The sequence below is a fragment of the Panicum virgatum genome, chromosome 2K, assembly GCF_016808335.1.
Source record: "Panicum virgatum strain AP13 chromosome 2K, P.virgatum_v5, whole genome shotgun sequence".
NCBI lineage: Eukaryota > Viridiplantae > Streptophyta > Magnoliopsida > Poales > Poaceae > Panicum > Panicum virgatum.
Window position 1 is genome coordinate 16,305,963 of NC_053137.1, and position 19,863 is coordinate 16,325,825.

The following is a 19,863-nucleotide window of genomic DNA, read 5'->3' on the forward strand; positions in this document are numbered from 1 at the left end:
CAAACAGTCGGTTAGGAAAACCCTGATCGCGAGAACCCCCCACCACAAAAAATCTTGCGTGGGCCCCACTGCATTCCATCTTCTTCCTCCCTGAACCCGCTACCCCGCAGACCAAGAGCTTCCTCGCCTCGCTGCTTCACATCTCTCGCCCCCGCCGCCACCATCCGACCGGCTCCGGCGGCGGCACCGCCGCCGGAGCCACCACCCCTCAACCCCAGCCGCTAGCTCGCGCCATTCATGACACAGGACCACCCTGCCGCCCGATCCCGCCCTCGACCCGCCGCCCATCTCACCGGCGTCATCTCCGACGCCGGCGAGTGCCGCCCTCTCCACCCCCTCCCCCTTCCCCTTCCTCTTCCCCTCCGCCACCCCGTCCTCCTCCACAAATGCCCCCGCCGCCGGCACCGCCCAACCGGCCTCCCCCACCACTCGCCCGGCGGCGCCATCGCCGCCGGCCTCGCCGCCCTCAACCCACCACCACCGCCGGGCCGGCGGCCTCCCCCGGCCATCCCTCTATACCCGTCGGCCATGGAACCCCCACCTACAACCCAGAAACCCCAAATACCTAACCCCGCCAGCCTCGACCACCGCCCGCGGCCGGCGGCGTCCGCCGCCGTCCGTCCCGCCCACCAACCGCCCTCATGGAACCCCGAATCCCGTCGCCGGAGTTGTTGATTTTATTTTGTTACTTTCTTCTCTTTGTTGTTACTTTCTTGTCTCTGTGAAATTACCTAGCCATCTACTGGTAGAAGTAACAGGGGGCTCTCGATTTATCCTAAATCGAGAGCCCTCCGTGTAGCTTTTCCGTTAATCTTTTGCTACTCTTACGAACAGTCAAAATATCCAAATACTAGCTTTAGAAATGACCCTATATATTTACCACTAAAAAGATTGGTTCATCTTTTGCCAAAATCATCAACATGGCGGCCCACGTCAGCCGAACGGCGTGTACAGCCCGCGCGAAATGACCCATCTACCCTCGCCTTATCCTTTTACCTCCCACACTCCCGCCCAGCCCGCTTTGACCTAGCCCGCATCCCCTCCCTCTCCTGTTCTCCTCTTCCCTGGCGGCGGCGGCAGCGCCCATGATGCTTGAAGGTCGTCGGTGCTCCTCCTCCACCACTAATCTGAGGTAAGGACCGATACTATCCCACCCCACGTGTGTTGTTGTTTGTAGTCAGACCAGAACATGGTAGGGTTTAGCATGGATCTGTTGCGGTTTTTGAGTGGGTTAGGGTTTAGTCCATCGGATGCAGTGGTTCTCATACTTGTTATCTTCTGATGCTTACAGTGCTGTTGCAGTAGAGCCTGAGAGTGAACAAAATGAAGCCGAGTGAATGCCCTCCTTGGTAAGTGTTAGTTTCTAGATGTTTTTTTAGCGCGTATAGCAGTGATTATTTCTGGAGTGGGTTGTATCCCAACTCCAAAATGTTGCTATTTTCGTTCTTATGTCCGGATTGATCTTGGCGATGCATTTAGACTTGTTGTTTCAATTGCTAAGCGTAAGGCCGTTAGAAATAATATTTCCAACCTCCTGAACTAAGCGATCTTGCTTTTGACCCTCACATGCATGATATATAGGGAAGACTAAATGCTCACTTTATTCTCTTGATGTGCAACACCTACATATGACTCATAGAGTATACATTCTAGTTTATAAACTACGTAATAGTACTGTCTAGTAGAAAAAGTACCAGGTCTAGTTTATATGGAGCCCTTTGTGGTGGACAGAACCTATGGAGCCCTTTAGTACTGAGTGGTAACACCATCTGATATGGTACTAAGGGTCTTCCACGGGTTGCACAAAAGAAAGTATCTTCCTCTCAATCACAAATACTATGTAGGTGAGATGGTAAGGGAGATACGCGTGAGACAAAAAATCGCGAGTTTGAATCCCGGCCACCGCAAACGCATGTATTTCGCTTGAAAATTTCAAGTAACATGTGACAAAGACTATACCCATAGTACTAGTACTAGTTGGTCCTTTTCAACCAGTTCCGATGGAGTGTTTTCTGGAGGCACATCAAGATGGTAAACTCGATTTCCTTTCTGTCAGGTAAGCATTACACAATTTCTTAGAGTCCTTCGCCTACCATCTTTTTGTTTTCAATTTGTTGGTCCATTATTGCGTAATATCTTTGCGTAACGTGTGTAGCCATGGCCCATGGCGCACGATTTATCTGATTAATTCCGTGTGCGTGTTCCGATCAGAATTCCGATAAGGATTCAAATTGATTTATCCGGACTCCGATTAAGATTCAGATTAACGGACCAAGAAAACATGGTTTGCTTTAGAAATAAAATAGATATACAGAGAGAGATAGAGATAGAGAAAGAGATAGAAATAGAGACATGTGGATCTTGTACAGGGCAGGCGAGTCGTGTTGATCACAAACAACGGAGAACCAGAGAACAACTGTCTCCCTTTGGGCAGAGGGCACGCTTCCACCATCCAGGACATCGAGAACAATAAGCGCGACGATACAGGGGCGAGAGATCGATCGACATGGCGTCTTCGTTGCGACAGCTGCTGCCGCTAAAGAGGATCCCGGCCGTCCTCGGCTACGCCCGGCGTCCAGCGCCGCCGCCACCTCCCGCCGCCCCCGTCGGCCTCCGGACCTTTACGACCGGCGGCGCGAGCAGCAGCAACGCGTACAAGGCGGCGCCGCCCTTGACTCGGACCTCTCCTGGAAGTGGGATGTATCACTGGAGGCATGGTGAGATGGTGAAGTCGGACGCGCATCCTGTCGGGTAAGCTGGAGGCATGGTGAGATGGTGAAGTCGGACGCGCATCCTGTCGGGTAAGCGTTATTTTTTTTAATCACACAGTACAACGAAGACGCTCACAACACGCACGCACACTCACACTCTATGAATACACGTACGCAAACCCTATCCCTATGAGCACCTCCGAAGGACTGAGCACCGGTAGATCTGAAAATTCCTGGAGTCACCACTGGCGCCTCGTCGTGCGTCTCGTCGTCGACGTAAACGTCGCTTACCACTTAACGTGTATTACCGATAAATCCTAGAAAAATCCCAGGAAAAAATGCGAGCACCAGGATTTGAACCCTGGTGGGTAGCGTCCCACTGGACCGTCCTACTATTGGACTACAAGCCAATTCGCGTCGGGTAAGTGTTATTATTACTGTATTATGCAATTTGCTATAACTTTTTGCTTACAATCTGATTAATTCCGTGTGCGCTTGCTTGCTTAAATTGCTTGCAGGTCCACGCACGAGCGGACCTGTGGGATCTCTTGTTTCCTGTGTTCTTCTGGACCTTAATAGGCATCCCGGCCGTGGTCTATCGAGCGGCACCCTCCCCTCACGTTTCGCTGGAGAGATTAAGCTAGCCGCCACTCTTGATTATATTCTGGATCGATTATTGGCTGGTTCAATTAGTAGACATTTATTAATTAGTTTTCATATTATATGTATAGTGCGTGTTTAGTTTTGTAGCAGCATGTATACGTACTTTTCTTTCAGTTGGATGTATATGTAGATTATCATGCATGTTGCATGATCATTACGTACTCTCTTATAATTGATTGATTACTATTAAATATGACTGTGTCATGACACCGGCCTGTGGATTGTCGATGAGTACTTTGCCATTGGCAATGCCCGTTTCCATGGTATACATACGAAACCATCATTCACTACGGGAAACGGCAAGGTTGCTGTGTGACTAGGACTTTGTCGTGTGCGGAATATCGCGCACGCGGCAAAGATCGTGTTTGTCGTGTGTCAAATGGAAAACACACGGCAAACAAAACACGATTCGCAATTAGAACTTTTGTCATGCGTAGGACAAAGATAATACACGGCAACTATAAGACACACAGCAATCTTCTCTATTTACTGTGTGCTGGGCGACAAGATACACGGCAAATAGCTGACACATAGCTGACACACGGCAAACTTCTCTATTTGACGTGTGCTGGGCAACAAGACACATTGCAAATAGCTGATACATGGCAAAATGCTCAATTTGCCGAGGGGCGTGATCTTTTGCCGTGTGCATCAAGAGGGGCAAGTTTTGTCGTGTGTTCTTATTCTTTGTCGTGTGCCTTGGCTCACGCACACGGCAAAGGTGTTGAGAAAATGTTGATTCTGCCCTTGCAAATGTTTTTGGTATCAACATATTGTACGTGTGACTCTAAATTAAATTTTAGTATTTTTTCGGTCCTTTTGCTATATTTAACTATTTTATTTCTTGAAAATGATTTTTGGGGAACAAGTCAAACTTGCATTACAAGTATTTTTAATAGTGTAATAATGAAGCAAAAAATGATATTCACATCATGAAGTCCAATGTTAGACCGTTTCCAGAAAATGGAAGAAAAATTTGAAGATGTTGCTCATGAATCATGCCCTCCAACGTGTGGCCCGATCATTTTAAAATTTAATAAAAAGCAACAAAGTTTAAAAATTATAAAATTTGTCATGATATCATGATTTCATACGTGGAGGCTATGGTAAAAAATTGAGAAGGTTTCACATAAGTTTTCATGTGTACTCCTTATGTCGGTGTTTAGCTGACAAGCTCTCCGAGAGATACCCCGAAAAGGTTGATTGTAGGCAGGGACTCGCTAAGATCAGAACGCGATGGTGCAAGGAACACACGAATTTAGACAGGTTCAGGCCGCCGGAGCGTAATACCCTATGTCATGTGTTGTATTCCCTTAGATAATTGTATGAGATTTTGGAGGAATTCCTACCCGACCTTATATAATCTTATATAATCTGAGGGTGCCTGTGTTTACCGCCAAGCCTGCTCAGGGATACCCTTAGCAGTAAAGTTTGTAGGTAGGGATCGACTGCTTTGGAACTCGATGGTACAAGGAACACAAAGATTTAGACAGGTTCGGGCCGCGAGTTTGCGTAATACCCTACGTCATGTATGGTTTGTATTGCCTTAGGTGTTGATGATTGTTTGGAGGGGGTCCCTGTCCGCCCTTATATATCCGGGGAGACAGGGTTACATGGAAAGTCCTAGCCGAATACAGTTGGAGTCCTACTACAACACAATCGGGTAGTTTTCTTTGTACTGCAGCTAGTTCTACGCCTATTCGAGTAGTTACAAAAAAGGTAAGGTACATCCATGAGCTATCACTTATTCTAGAACATTCTATGTCTATAAGCAGTCCCGCTGCCCCGGGTCTGACAAGCCCCCGAGCTCTTCGTAGCCGAGTAGAAGAGAACTTGCGAGTAGCAAGAGAAGTCTCTGCTGCCTCCTTCTGCATCCCCAATGTTCTCATCGGATCCATGCTGGAGATCATGTCCTTGCATATTCCAATGAGGCAGGTTTGGGGTTCCTGGGTTGAGTCTTGTTGTGTCACATCCTTGGGGTTGCCTGTTTCTAGGTGCCCAGGAACTGCATCTCTGGTAGGGAGACTTAATCTTGTTACAAAGTGTTCAGGGAGAAGGAGAAATTTCTCTGCAAGATCCTACAAGAGGACTTGCGAGGTGATTACTGTAATCTGCCTCCATGCTCTTAAAACTTTCTCCCAGAATACGAGTATCATTATTCCCTAAATGGAAATAACAAGTTTATACTTTATCACGGCCTCGGGCCGATCTAGCTGCAGCAGGCATCGACTAGAAGCTCTCAAGAGATCTAGGCGTTATGCATGCAAACCCGAGTCGTTTGTAAAAGTAGAAAGAAGTACTCGAGTTATAATATCGAGTAGTTGTACTGAGTCGAGTACTTTTCCTTATTCTGGAATGTAATCCCATGTATGGAAAGGAATGTCGAGTAGTCGACTAGGGATGTGAGTGTTTTTTTTTCTAGAATGTAATCTCAGAAAAAAAGGAAAGTCTCTTTTAAATCCCGTTTTTTCCTCAATTTACAACGGACTGTTAGCCTGTTGGGTGTTTTTACCATGTTTGCCACTGTCATTATAAAATGAAAAGGTGACTTAGGTTTTACCCCACCGGCCGCCACTAGTTTTTACTGCTTTAGATCTGCCTTTCCGCTCTCAAGCTCCCAGATCCAAAGTTCATGTTCCTTGTCGTTCCCCATCCTCCTCTTAGGGTTTCCACCAGTTTATGCGCGTGAAGTGATCTGTGGATTTTCGGATGGCACCCAAGAAATCGATCAAGGGGAAGGGTGCGGCTGCGGAGCCAACCCGCGATGAGGAGTGGAACATCAGTAAGTGTTCCCAATCTGATTTGGAATCTCTAGTGTCGCAAGGTCTTTTAGTTCCCAGATCAATTATCCAATGGTGTCCTGCCTTGGGTTCGGATCATCCATATGAAAATACGGGGGAAGTTGTTGCTTTCACCTCATACTTGGAACGAGGATTGGGGTTTTCTTGTTCTTCTTTCTTTTCTGGGCTCCTGCGCTACTACAGGATCCAGTTGCATCATCTGACCCCAAATTCCTTTGTTCATATGTCCATCATCGTGCATTTATGCGAAACTTTTCTGGGCATCGAGCCCCATTTTGAACTCTTCTGCTACCTTTTCCATTTGAAGCCGCAACCCGACTCCTTTGTTTTAGATGTAGTAGGAGGTGCGGGCCTCCAACTTAGGCAATGGAAAGATAGAGAATATATTTCTTATAAACTTAGCAATAAAGTAATCGAGTGGAAGGCCAAGTGGTTCTTTATCGAGAACCGATTAGGAAGCTTTGCATCAATTACATACTCCAGGCGCTCCAATTCAGTGGCATGAATGGAATAAATAACCAGTCGACGAGAGTCAGATCCCCCAACTTCTCGAGCGAATTGCCGTTCTAAGGCAAAATATGTTGACTGGGGAAGCAATCATGTTTGACTGGATGAAGTGAAGGATCCAGCCATTACAGGCTCGGGAATCGCTTGGATTTCAGTACCAAGGGACAACTGATCCATCGAGATACTCGGAGGAAGAGATCTCGAATGATGTAGTTTTTAGTCGAGTGCAATGACTTCTGAAGAATGTAAAGAAAATCCCAGTTGTTCCTGGTACATTTTCTGCTGCGAATCCACCAAAGCTGGTACTCGATAAGAGTAGTTGATACGTAGAAATCGAGTACTTTATCATAGTGTAAATCTGATAGGATTTGCTTTCTGTAGGAGGACGTGGATCGTTTTAAGAGTAGTCCTTCACTACCAGGCATTTATTCACCCTTTTGTTCTTCCAATTTCCTCGATCTGTTAATCAAATCTTAGTATACTCATATGAAGTTTCATATAAACAGTACTGATGTCCAGACTTGATTGTGCAGATGAGGCAGCATCTGGAGAAAGGAGTGATGGGGAGCATAGCCCCCCTCCAAGTTCTGATGCCCAGACCGAGCGCCTGAGGAGTACTCGGTCAGTGGCGAGGAAGCATAGCAGCTCCTCCAAAACTACTAGCGACAGGTGAATAGCTAGTTATATTTGCAATCGAGTACTTTCTAGTTGTCGATTCGCAAGTCTTGATTCGTGTTTTTGCTTTTCTAAGTCCGGCGGTTAAGATGCCACGGACTTTATTATCTGGGGATGATACTGCGGTGGTACAAACTGTCCCCTCCACCATAGTGGACCCATCAAGTGGGATCGGAACTACTTCTTCAGCGAGTAGTTTCGATATAAATAAGACCGTCGATGCGGGTAAGCTGGCTGTGATCACGAAGCCTGCCCGCAAATTTGGCGTCAAGGGGTTTGCCCTCATAAGAGCTCCTGCATAAGTTCTTTAGAACTTGTATATGTAGGATCTGTCCTGAATCTAGTAGTTTGTAACTACTTTGTCTTTGCAGAGGTGCGGTCCTTGGTGAGGACGTGGGGGCTGAGAGCCACTCGGCTTCTTAGCTGGAGCTGGGGGAAGCCCCCGAGTACTCCCCATATGAGTGCTCGTGATGCGGAGGCTATGGTTGACTACATGCTTCTAGATTCTCCTTTACCCCATTCGGAGAGGGCCAACGAGGAGATCCCGGAAGGTGGTGGAAGCAGCAAGCTTCCGGAAGAAGGAGAAGGCAAGAAGCTTCCTGAGGGAGGCGATAATAAACAGCCTGCGGAGACCCCTGCAGGTAAGCTTGTAGTGCCTTGTAGGAAAAGTATCCTTTTATTTGCCTTTATTGTAATTTAAGTAACATGTTCTTCCTTTAGATTCCCAAGTCACAGGGAATACTGTAGGAAAAATTGAAGAAGTGCCCAAGAGGGTTGTTACAGAGGTGGTGGCGAGTGCTTCCCAGGTCACATCGGGAAGCAATTTGCCAAGAGAGAATGTGGACCTAGCTGTCAAGCTGCTAGAAGTAAGTAGTCGAATACTTTGAGTACTTTTTGAGTAGATCGAGTAGTATTCTGATCTTTTTATTTTGCAGGAAGCACTGGGACGAATGAGTGTCCAGTCTCCAGATGAGACAGAGCTAAATGCTCTCAAAGAGAGGGTTAAAACGCTCTTGTCTGAGAAGACTGCTCTTGAGGAGAAGCTGAAGAAGCTTTTCCAATCTAAAAAAGGTTAGTCTTTAGCATTTAATATGCACTCGACTAGTAGATCTGCTTAGTGTTTATATTTTCTTTCCATCGAGTACACAGCTTGTGCCAAATCTCTAGAGATTTAGGAAAGCTTGGTACTGGATTTAAAGATTTTTATGTACCGCAACGCAGATGAAATAGAGAGGCTTAGGAAGATCAAGGAGGACTCTGACCGTGAGGTAGTAACGGTGCTACAACAACTCAAGACTTTGTCAGAGTCTCGAGACTCGATGCAGCGAGAACTCGTGGAGTCAGAGATGCCGCCCTGGAGGTGGCGGAGGCCATGGATATCCCACAAGAGGATGGAGACGAGCCGCTCACGCTGGCTGGGAGGCTTCGCAGGGTTCCAGGAGCCTTCGAGAGGTTTGTCTCCGACATCACCCGTCAGTACGTAGGTCACGTGCTTGGGCTGGTGAAGTCTTATTGGCCAACCACTCGTCTGGACGCCCTTGGACAAGGTGCCAAGGCTGACTGTACGGAAGGTCAGTTCCATGAGTATTTAGCAGAAACCTCCGGGGTGGCTGATCAGATCGTAGAAGCCTTGAGTAGGGCAGAGTCTCCTTAAGCTTATCTTGTAATCAAATTGGCGTGTGAGCCAGAAGCCCTTTGAACAAATGTTGGATATTTGTGTAATGTTAAGTACTTGGAGGTAGGATTATGGAGACCTTTGTTGTGTCGAGTAGCTGCACTCGAGGGTTCTGAGTGTAGGCGGCATCACGCCCACTCAGTTATAACAGTAGATACGATGCATTGTATCCGTAAGTGCCTCGGGAGGCATTCTCGAATAGAATTGAATCTGTATGGTTCCGAAACCATGGTGCTAACTAGTTAGGATTGAATCCCTCGGGATTAACCAAGTGGGAATAGCACTATGGGGGTGTTCAAAGCCGTAGCTTAGTATGGGTTTCCTTTTCAAAGGAAATGTTTTATTAGCGCGTAGCTATTGTGGACTTTGTTGTCCAAATCGGGGGGAGATCTCATTTAGAGTATCTAGGAGGTATAAGGGGTTTCTTGATAGATAAGAGGACAGTCAGCTCTCGACAACTACTCAGAGTACTAAGGGAAAACAGTTCTTTTTGTATCTCGAGCAAGCGAGTAGTACTCGTAAGTACTCGAGGCAAAAAGGCTCCGTAGCGGAGATTCCTATAGTAAACTAAGCAAGCAGGAAACTTGTGTCCCCTTATTTTAGAGTATCATGAACTTACCCGTGCTCCTTAAGAGATTTTCGTAGTTGACCATTTAGGATAGACCTTGTTTGGTTACCCAGATAGTATGCAGCTGTTTACGAAAATGGCCCAAACTACTCGATTGTATCGAGTAGTATGTCCTTTAATGGACTGGATTGGTTTCTGGAATAGGACTATTAGGATTGAACTCCGTCGAGTTAACCAAGATGTGAATATTCTAGAAACATCCCAAACTTACTCGAGCAGAGCGAGTAAGGTGTCCTACCTGAGGACTGGAGTAACTTTTAGGCAAGTCTGTTAGGTACTAACCCCGTCGAGTTGTCCAAGATGAAGGTACCGAAAGAGTATCCAAGACCTACTCGAGCCAGCGAGTAGGGTGCCCTTTAACCAAGGACTGGAGTAATCCTTAAGACAGAACTATTAGGTGCGAACCCCGTCGGGTTGCCCAAGACGTAAATGTCGAAAGGATATCCAAAGTTTACTCGAGCGAGGCGAGTAAGGTGTCCCTTTAACTAGGAACTGGAGTAATCTTTAAGACAGAGCTGTTAGGTACGAACCCCGTCAGGTTGCCCAAGACGTAAATGTCGAAAGGATATCCAAAGCTTACTCGAGCGAGGCGAGTAAGGTGTCCCTTTAACTAGGAACTGGAGTAATCTTTAAGACAGAACTGTTAGGTACGAACCCCGTCGGGTTGCCCAAGATGTAAATGTCGAAAGGATATCCAAAGCTTACTCGAGCAAGGCGAGTAAGGTGTCCCTTTAACTAGGAACTGGAGTAATCTTTAAGACAGAACTGTTAGGTACGAACCCCGTCGGGTTGCTCAAGACGTAAATGTCAGAAAGATATCCAAAACCTACTCGAGCAAGACAAGTAGGGTGTCCTTTTAACCAAGGACTGGATTAACTCTTAGGGCAAGTCTGTTAGGTACTAACCCCGTCGGGTTGCCCAAGATGAAGGTGCCAAAAGAGTATCCAAAACCTACTCGGGCGGGGCGAATAGGGTGTCCTACCAGAGGACTAGAGTGTCTTTTAGGACAGAACTGTTAGGTATGAACCCCGTCGGGTTGCCCAAGACGTAAATGCCCAAAAAGCACTCAAGTATGAACCATAAAAACCGCTCGATAGCTGCTCGAGCCGAGCACGGCTTTCGAGATGGGGTACTGGTCGTGTGAGCGAGAGCCAAGTAGTCGATATATGAAAAAACAACTTTGTTTGGATTTGTCGAAATTACGATAGTTGTAAAGTGACAGACTCTGACTCTTAAGACCTACCCCTTGCTCGTTAGACGTGAGCAATGGCATGACTGGATAAAATTTATTCGAAAAAGGAACTTAGTCGATATGATGGTCGACTAAATTCGAGGTAGAACTAGTCGATGCAGAGGTCAACTAGATTTATCGGTGGTGTCTCCTTCAGGAGAGGTGCCCCAAGGGCCTTGCGGAGTGAGTCACACTGGAAGATCATGTGAGCTCTTTGGGTGGATAAAGTACTTACGTAGCAGTGCTTTGTTGATCATGTTTCCGCTCTGAGACGATTCACCTTGATGCTAGGTGCGTGGTTTACCCTGAGGGCGGGTACTGATGGTTGCCGGCTTGTGCTTCTTGAAGGGAGCGGAAGCCCTTGGTGGAATGCGGTAGTTGGAAGAAGAGTTGTATGCCTCAACTTCCTCCCGTTCCTTTCTCCTTGAGATGATGATGTTGCGCGCGTCACGCCCAACATTGATCACACTGCGGAGGTCGTAGTTGGAATAGTCGTAGTTGTCGCCTTGCTGTTCTTGTAGGGTGTTAGTGAGGCGCTGACGCCTGAACGCCATCTTCTGGTTGAGCTGGCGATGATGTTCGTAGAGGTCTTCTGCTGGATTCTGCTCGTCCAGTTGGACGGTGACGGTCACCGCTGGAGGAGGAGGAGGAGCAGGTGGATCCTTATTGGTGGTAGCTTGGGCTTCTGTGATTGTAGAAGAAGTAGTTTCCATATTGTCGGAAAGGTACTCATCGAAATCATCAGAATTGTAGTCGTCAAGATTAAGACGCTCCGTGGGATCACCCTCAGGTTTTTTGGCGATACGAACCATGAGGATTTCATGGCAAAGATCTTAAATTTCTTGGTCTTGTTTGCCTGAGGATGGGTCTAGAGGAGTGCTCTGTTGGTAGGGCAGATCCGCTGGCTGTGAGCCGGAGGCGTTGGGATCTTGTGCTTTCCTGAGATGCACTGTCCGTCCTTGCGGCGTTGCATATATAATCAGGTTAGGGAGGTAGTCCTGATCGGACTTGAGGTTCTTAGCCGAGTTGGACTCGACTTGTTTACTATACTGGATTAGGTCGTCCAGTTGTTCCTCCGGGTCGGAGGAGTACTCGGATTCGGAGTCGAGCCCACCAATTTTTGAGTATTTATGCTTTGGGTGAGCGAGAAGCGGTATGCCCATCTCTACACGGAGGGCGTTCTCGTTCATCCAGTGTAGCAATGATTGAGTAGGAGTTAGCCCCTCAGGCTCCTTAATCCAAGGTTTATTATAGATTGAGTCGCTGGATTGTTCTGGGGCCTTGGCTTTTCCTTTTTTAAGCTTGGCCAGTTCCCAAAGAGCGTCGGCATGCTCGGTTGGTTTGTCCATGGCGTCCATGAACAGCTCGATATTGTCTTACCACTCTTCAAGGTCGTCAAATGGTTCAAAGTTCTCGAGACCGTTCATGAAACGATCAAAGTCCTGATCGAACTTGGACTCGATTGGTTTCGGAGTCCGAGTGTGAGCAGGTTTCGGTGAAGGGCTCTGAGGTATCCTGGAGATAGACGGTCCCATCCGAACAAGCCGGGGGTTTGTCTCACCAGCTCCCTCGCAGATTCCTCCTCCCGATTTCTGCTCTTTGTCTTGCAGAGTGCTTTCAGCCACCTTAATGCAGTTAGCAAGCTTTGAATTTACCCGATCGATCCCTGAGAGCAAGTCGCCCGACCTCTTCTGCGACGGGTTTAGTGCGTTAGGGTTCTGCTGTTGCGCAGATGGGCTGAGAGCGGTTTCTGCAAGTTTGATGCAGCCCTCTATCGATCGTGAAACTTCATCCACTCCGGCGAGTAGTTCTGAGTTTTTTTATCTTAGGGCGTTTGATTGTCTTTAGATGAGCCAGGTATTTTCTAAGAGTTTTGGAAAAGTAAGGCTTTTCGGAATCAGAATTTGTGTCGAACTCGACCAAACCAAAAGTTCGTTTTGAGTTGTCACGTTTCCTGGGTTGTCCGAGTCGAGTTCGGGTGGAGCTCTTTTCTCGTCGAGATCCGCGGACTCGCGGATGCCGGCGAGTTGGGAGCGGGTTTTTGATTTAGGCGAGTTAGGCGTGACAAGGTGGCTAGAAAAGCCTCCCGTTCCATCAGCCGTGCAAGCCCAAGAACCGAAAACGAAAGTCGTGCCTTCTGGCACGCTGTTGGCGTTGCTTGATCCGGCCATCGAATTTGTTGGTGAACTCGCCGAATCACGTACCTGGCGCGCCAGCTGTCGGTGTTTATCGCCAAGCCTGCTCAGGGATACCCTTAACAGTAAGGTTTGTAGTTAGGGATCGACTGCTCTGGAACTCGATGGTACAAGGAACACAAAGATTTAGACAGGTTCGGGCCGCGAGTTTGCGGAATACCCTATGTCCTGTGTGGTTTGTATTGTCTTAGGTGTTGATGATTATTTGGAGGGGGTCCTAGCCCGCCCTTATATATCAGGGGGGACAGGATTACATGGAAAGTCCTAACCGAGTACGGTTGTAGTCCTACTACAACACAATCAGATAGTTTCCTTTGCATTGCAGTTCGTTCTACGCCTATTCGAGTAGTTACAAAAGAAGTAAGATACATCCATGAGCTATTTCTTACTCTAGAACATTTTATGTCTATAAGCAGTCTCGCTGTCCCGGATCTGACCGAGGGGTCGTATTAAGATCGTCCTCTTGTTATATAGTTATATATGTATCGTGTGCAGGTCAGGCGAGTCGTTGATCGCAAACAACGGAGAAAAAGAGAATAACTTTATTTGTCTCTGTTTGGGCAGAGGGCACGCACCCAGGAGATCGAGAACAAGAAGCGCGACGATACAAGGCGAGAGATCGATCGACATGGCGTCGTCGTTGCGACAGCTGCTGCCGCTAAAGAGGATCCCGGCCGTCCTCGGCTACGCCCAGCGTCCAGTCCTCGCAATCCGCTGAAGCAACGGCCACTCCGACTTCTCGATCAACCGGCTGCTCCAGTTAGTTGACTTCGCATGGCGTTTTAGTTTTCACTAGAACGTAACGCGCGCTTTGCGCGCCCCATCAACGATTTTCTATTGGCAGTAAAAAACATTTTTTTATTAGCAATATCTATTTCAACATAAGTACGGTGAAATTGATAAATTTATGAAACTATCTTATGTACACGTTCTAAGCTGGGGAAGTGAAGGAACCAGGTGGAAAAAAGAGAGAGAGAGAAACAAATAAGAAATATTGTTATGGTTTTCGAATGCTGCGGCAAGACGAACAGGATGCTGAAGCAGGGGATAGATAAGGAAGAGGGAGGACTTATCTTGGCGCTTGCAGTAGGAGTAGGACGAAGACAGGTAGTACGAACGCTCCCAGCCACGATAGGATGATATAGCCTCACAAAATTGCTCCAAGAGACGGTCTTAACATTTGCGGAGAGAGCGAGGACTGGGGTGCATGCGCTACGGAGCAGAGCATCATAGCGCAGCAGAGCACATGCGCAAACAGATGAGGTGCCATGCCGGCAAGGCACAGTTTTGACCGGACTGGACACTCTGGTATGAGCAAATATTATAAGGTGAGGACTGAGATAGACGGGCTGTAAAAATTATAACTTCAGATTTGTGATGTGTTTGAGAAAAGAGTAAGATAGGAGAGAAAAGAAGCGATCTGTTGTTTTTTTACAGCCATCTGATGCAAAAGTTCCTAGAATTCTTATGAGAATAAAGTGGGCTAGATTTTAATGATTTGGTCCACATCTATAACTACAGTATTATATGAGTAGACTTTTACTTAGTGCTTTTTTTCTGAAAGGATTTACCTAGTGGTATATGATGTGGTGAAAATATATAGTCTGGTGTTCTAAGATGCTACAAGGAGAACAAAAAAAACTCGACCTGCGAGGGAAGACCATCCCCACGACACTGTATTAGAAGAAGACCTTCTCATACAGGTCAAGAAAACTCTCGAACCCCTACCTCACTCATACATAGTGGTCCGTCTCCTGTGAGAAAGGCCGGACTCCTACTATGCTTTGGATATGGGATAGGCCAGAGAATTTTTTTGGTGCAAGCTGGGAGTCGAACTCCCGCGCTGTTGGTTCCCAACTACGGGCTTTCACCAGCCAGGCTTTAGCCCGCTATGCTGCAAGGAGGATTGAGGATGACACTCAATTTCCTAGCGGCAAATCATGACCTTACCCACCAGCCTCTCCGCTCTTTTTATATTTAAATACATGGCTCATCGGCAATTTTATCGCTATATGTGGGGCTATATTCAGCTTAGGCCCACCATTTGGCGAACCTACTCCCTCCATTCTAAAAAAATAAGTCATTCTAGAAATTTCGTGACAAATTAACAAGAAGGTAAAATAACCATATTTATCTAATTTATTACCTATATTTGGTACTAATCGATTCTTAGATGCACATGTACTTTTAAATATGATAAGACGACTTATTTTTTAAGACAAAATTTGAATCCTAGAGGGTTTTTTTAGGATGGAGGGAGTAGTTAGTAGAAGGCCGGCACATGCAGAAAACAGTAGGTGTGCTGCGCTAGCTCTCCCTATTCCCTACGGGCCCAGCCCATCGTTCCTGGTCTATGAACCACAACAATTGACACCAGTTCAACTGTTCTTTAGAGCTCTACTACTCCGTAGGTTGTACGACCATTTTGACTAAACGAGTGACGAATCCTATAAGTCCCATCTGAGCAGCGTGTGACACGAGCTGAGAGGCCCCACGCTACAAGTCCAAGTCTTTTCCAAAGAAAGGAAAGCCCCTCGCCTCTGCAACAGGGAGAGCCGTCCGAGGGGCATCGTGGCCCGTGAAATCCTCTCCAGCGCTGGAGAGGAACCACTCTTTAATTTACCCGATATATAGCTAGTGTTTGGTTTCCATAGCATCATGAATGCACCTTTTTCATAGTTGGGTATATATGTTGGTAATGCCGTGTCCATGGTATGTATGTACACACGAAACCCTCATTACTAGACGTCACTAGATGTCACTCATCATCGCGTACATGTCATGATGCCCTGATCATGGATGCCAACGGGAAATACACACGCACACTGGACAGCACCATGGAATGGATTCGATCGTCGAGCAGTGGTCATCGTCCCCGGCCGGCGATGTCCTGATGGATCATCAGCGGCTGCGGCGGTAGAGGGAGTAGGCGTTGAGGGCGGCGAGGAGGACGAGGATGATGGAGGCGACGAGGGCGAGGATGACGGAGCTGCCGATGTGGCGGCAGAACTTGCTGTAGGTGTTGCAGATCTTGTTCCACCGGGTGTGCGAGTTGCCCTTGATCCCGATCCAAGCCACGCCGCCCCCCGTGCCGGTCGCCGAAGCCATCACCGCCGCGTAGAACTGCCAGCAGGTTTTCGATAAGCTTTAAAAGATGTACAGTTGACCTTGGGGTCGCCACTACATACGTACTCCCTGTGTCCCTCTGTTTCAAATTGCAAGTCGTTTAACTTTTTTATCCCAACTTTGACCACTCGTTTTATTCAAAAAATTTATACAAACATAGTCAAATTTTAAAATGTTCTTAAAGATCTTATATTGATAAAACAAGTCATAACAAAAAAAAGATATTTTACACAAATTTTTTAATAAAACAGATGGTCAAACTTGAGGTCAAAAAAATCAAACAACTTATAATTTAAAACGGAGGGAGTATCTTATGAATCAAATCACTTTGTTTGAGACATGCATCTTTATAACCGCCTGTAAATTAATTAAAGGTCTAGAGAGTTTTTTTTTTCTGAAAGACCGTATAGAGGATTTTAGGGAGGAGAAGAATTACTACTATGTTGGTAATAAACCCGCAAAAAAAGAAGAAAAAAATTAGTTCGCTGGTCGCAAGGTGCTCACCACATCGAGCAGGAGGAGGATGAAGAGGGTCCTGGCGGTGGAGGCCGAGCCCGAGATGAGCCTTAGGGAGCCGAGCGCCGTCAGCAGGCTGTACAGGCACGTCACGCACAGCGCCACCAGCAGGTATCTGCATACATACATACGTGGCGAGCGAGAGCACACAAAAAAGAGTCAGAAACCGAAGGGATCAGCGCAAGTGATCAGCAACGAACGAAGCAAGCAGCAAATAAACTGATCGAGCAGAAGCAGCAGCTGGGTACTGACATGAGGGCGGGCGAGTGGTTGAACTTGGCGGGCATGGGCACGACGGCCTGGAGCACGGGGACGGGGACCATCACCGTCTGCTTGGAGGTGGCCACCACCACCAGCGCCGCCAGCGTCACCGCGAACAGGAGCGCCCGCAGCGCCAGCTCCGCGCCGGGGAACCCGCCGCCCGCCGGACCGGGGCGCGCGGCCGCCTTGCCGCCGGACTCCGCCGCCGTGACGTCGTCCACGGTGGCCATGCCGTTGTCTCTACTAGCTACACTACAAGCAGCTGGGCCTGGTACAGACAGGGGAGCTGGGGCGGTGGTCGTCGCGAGCTTTGGCTGGCTGTTGAGCTGCGGCACACGGCTGCTTGCTATATAGCCGCGCCGGCCGGCCGGGACTGGGTGTGGCAGCGGCACACGGCGACACGATGGCACGTGAGAACGCGACGTCAACTTGTTGCGATACGCATAGGTGCCGGCCGGGCCGGGATCCAGACATCTAGTAGTGTGGACGAATATTTTTTATTTGTTCCCATTAGCTGGAGGGGGCCTGGAGCTGGGTGGACTAGTCGCCGGCTCTGACCACCGAGGCAGTGACTGCTACTGCAATGCTATTGTATGCCGTAGCCGATAAGCATTATGTGCAGGGGACTATTACTAGTAGCTAGCCGTGCTTGGACGACGCAAGCAGGCGACTGGCGTACGGCGGCGTCGCTTTCGCGCGAGCTTTTTGTTCACACATCTGGAGAAAGTCAGGCGGCCATGGATGGACGCATGCGCGCGCGTCTGCAAGAGACCAAGCGTTCATCCAGGCCCGGCCATGGCCGCACCGGAGCTCGAAAGGTACGGGACCAATAAGTTGCTACAAGGCTCGATCAGCTCGCCATTTTTTCCATGGAAGTTTACTAGTTTATATTAGTCTGTCGTTGGTGACAGAGGATATGCAAATAGGAAGAAGGGGCGTCAGTTCATAACAAACACTATTTTGCTGGCAATGAGCAGTAGTGCTTTTCTCTCATACAAATTAGCATCAGTCACCAATCAGCCAGTAGTACTTTTCTCTTACAACAAATTAGCACCAACCACCAGCCAGCTGAACAGAGTGAAAGTAGACGGAGATCACCCGCACGTCGTCTTGCGATCGAGGGGATCAGCGCAACGGGTCCAGATCGAGATGGAGAGGAGGGGAAGTGTGCAATGGTATGCTTTTGTCAGCTCTGTTACTTATGGGATGGTGGTCCCATCATAGGGATTAATTAGTCAAGTGGTGCGGACCGATTCCGCCGGCTTAATTTGCCGCAGCGTTGCGCGTTTGTGACCCGTAAGTGTAGAGATCTTTCCCCCAAATGGAGAGCAGGGTCATGTTTGGACTTTGGATCCTAGCGTTGAGGGCTTGTTTATTTGAGTTCCTGTTTTTGGAGCTTTTATTAAAAGCTGCTGCTGGCTTTATCTTCTAAAAAGCTAATAATAATTTTATATTATGCTTTTTACTTTGTGGACTTAAAAGCTACAAAAACCTCAGAAAACTGAGCTTTTCAATTTTACATATGAACTCAACTTTTCTAAGCTTTTGGCTTTTTTAAAATTGCGCGAGAAGTTTGTTGTGAAAAGCCATAAGCTCAAAAAACAGAGCTTGAACCACAAAAAGGCTAACAACTTGTTAAAGTTCAGCTAAGTTTAAAAATAAAAGCAAAATATTAGATGGAGAAAAGAACTAAGGGGTGCTAAATTTTAGCATTCTGTATTTTTGGAGCTAGTGGAGTTGGTGGTAATTACTCACCTACTACTGGTTACACACCTTTTTCATACTCTTTCAAACAAAAAATAGAAAAAATCAACAACAGGAGGCCGCCCGCGGGGCTTGCCGCAGCCCGTGGCCGGGGCTCTCTGCCACCTCAACCCCCTGCCTCGCCGGCGCCGCCTCCTGCGGGGGCACACCCAGGGAGGAGGAAGAGGAAAGGTGGAGTGGAGGTAGAAGAAGTACTTGACAAGCGGGGCAGAGGGGAGTTTATATGCACCGAGACGATTTGCTGAGCTGGCGAGCTGGGTTGGCCTTTTAGAGCTGTAGAGTAGAGCTACAGAATATCCAAATAGAATAGACTACAACTGGTGGAGTATAGTAGAGTGCCTCCAAACATGCCCTAAAATCATGAATCAAGATGAAACCAGCTGCCCGTGCAGAACATTGAAGGCGCCATTGACATTGTAAATGATCGGATAACGACCAACTACTAACACTACCAAGGCTGCAGGAATTATGATCAGAGACTGCTTATTGCCATCGTTGAATATGCCACCGCTATCGCTGGCTGCCATAACAACCACTGGAATAATTTGCATGGCCGTCTTCTTCCAACTCGGCAGTTCGTTGGCGACCTTATCCAAGAATGGCTGCAGCAGTTAAGTTCACGGTTAGAGTTGGCTCTCTCCGGTCGATAATGGTAAATTGCAGGGAAATTAATTAATTCATCGACGACTCAGGGCAAGAAGTTTGGAGATCAATCAGCTCAACACGTTCCTAACCACAGCAAGTAACCTTTCAGAAAAACTGCGAGGATACGCGCCGTTGCATTGATTGACTGCTTGGCGCACGTGCTTGTACAGTTGTACGACCTCCATGATGTAAAATTATTTTAAAAAAAATATCTCAGTCACTAGACTCCACTTAAAGGACGATTTTATTTTCTCCGTTCCAAATTGTAGTTTATTTAATTTTTTTTACTCTAAACTTGACCACTCGTCTTATTCAAAAAATTTGTACAAACATTGCTAAATTTAAGTCATTTTTTAAGATCTTGTATTGATAAAGCAACCCACACAAAAGAAATGATATTTTGCATAAATTTTTGAATAAAACGAGTGGTCAAATTTGAAGTAAAAAAGTCAAACGACCTATAAT

At 47.3% G+C, this 19,863-nt stretch overlaps 1 protein-coding gene and 1 long non-coding RNA gene across 3 annotated transcripts; one reads left to right on the top strand and one right to left on the bottom strand.

Moving 5' to 3' along the window:
• The first annotated feature begins 988 nt into the window (after positions 1-988).
• LOC120669112 lies at positions 989-3,567 on the top strand. Its single transcript, XR_005672668.1, has 3 exons — positions 989-1,132; positions 1,292-2,751; positions 3,230-3,567. It is a non-coding gene; the product is annotated as an uncharacterized LOC120669112 (long non-coding RNA).
• A 12,159-nt stretch (positions 3,568-15,726) lies between these two features.
• Positions 15,727-17,320, bottom strand: LOC120669118 (CASP-like protein 1D1). 2 transcript variants are annotated; one of them, XM_039948930.1, is made up of 3 exons: positions 16,981-17,320; positions 16,717-16,843; positions 15,727-16,291 (listed from the first exon to the last, which is right to left on the bottom strand). In XM_039948930.1, the coding sequence occupies exons 1-3, from the start codon at positions 17,217-17,219 to the stop codon at positions 15,953-15,955; spliced, it is 705 nt and encodes a 234-aa protein (XP_039804864.1). In that variant the 5' UTR covers positions 17,220-17,320; the 3' UTR covers positions 15,727-15,952. The 2 variants fall into 2 exon arrangements, with proteins under 2 accessions (XP_039804864.1, XP_039804867.1); XM_039948933.1 differs by having other exon boundaries at positions 15,732-16,209.
• Between the last annotated feature and the right edge of the window lie 2,543 nt (positions 17,321-19,863).

What these genes read in the sequence shown, in the direction of transcription:
- LOC120669118 (XM_039948930.1), bottom strand. Translation starts at nt 17,219, where the DNA reads ATGGCCACCGTGGACGACGTCACGGCGGCGGAGTCCGGCGGCAAGGCG. An exon ending in AACCACTCGCCCGCCCTCAT is followed by an intron (nt 16,844 to 16,980) that starts GTCAGTACCCAG and finishes GTATGTATGCAG; the next exon opens with ATACCTGCTGGTGGCGCTGT. An exon ending in TCCTCCTCCTGCTCGATGTG is followed by an intron (nt 16,292 to 16,716) that starts GTGAGCACCTTG and finishes AATTTGAAACAG; the next exon opens with AGGGACACAGGGAGTACGTA.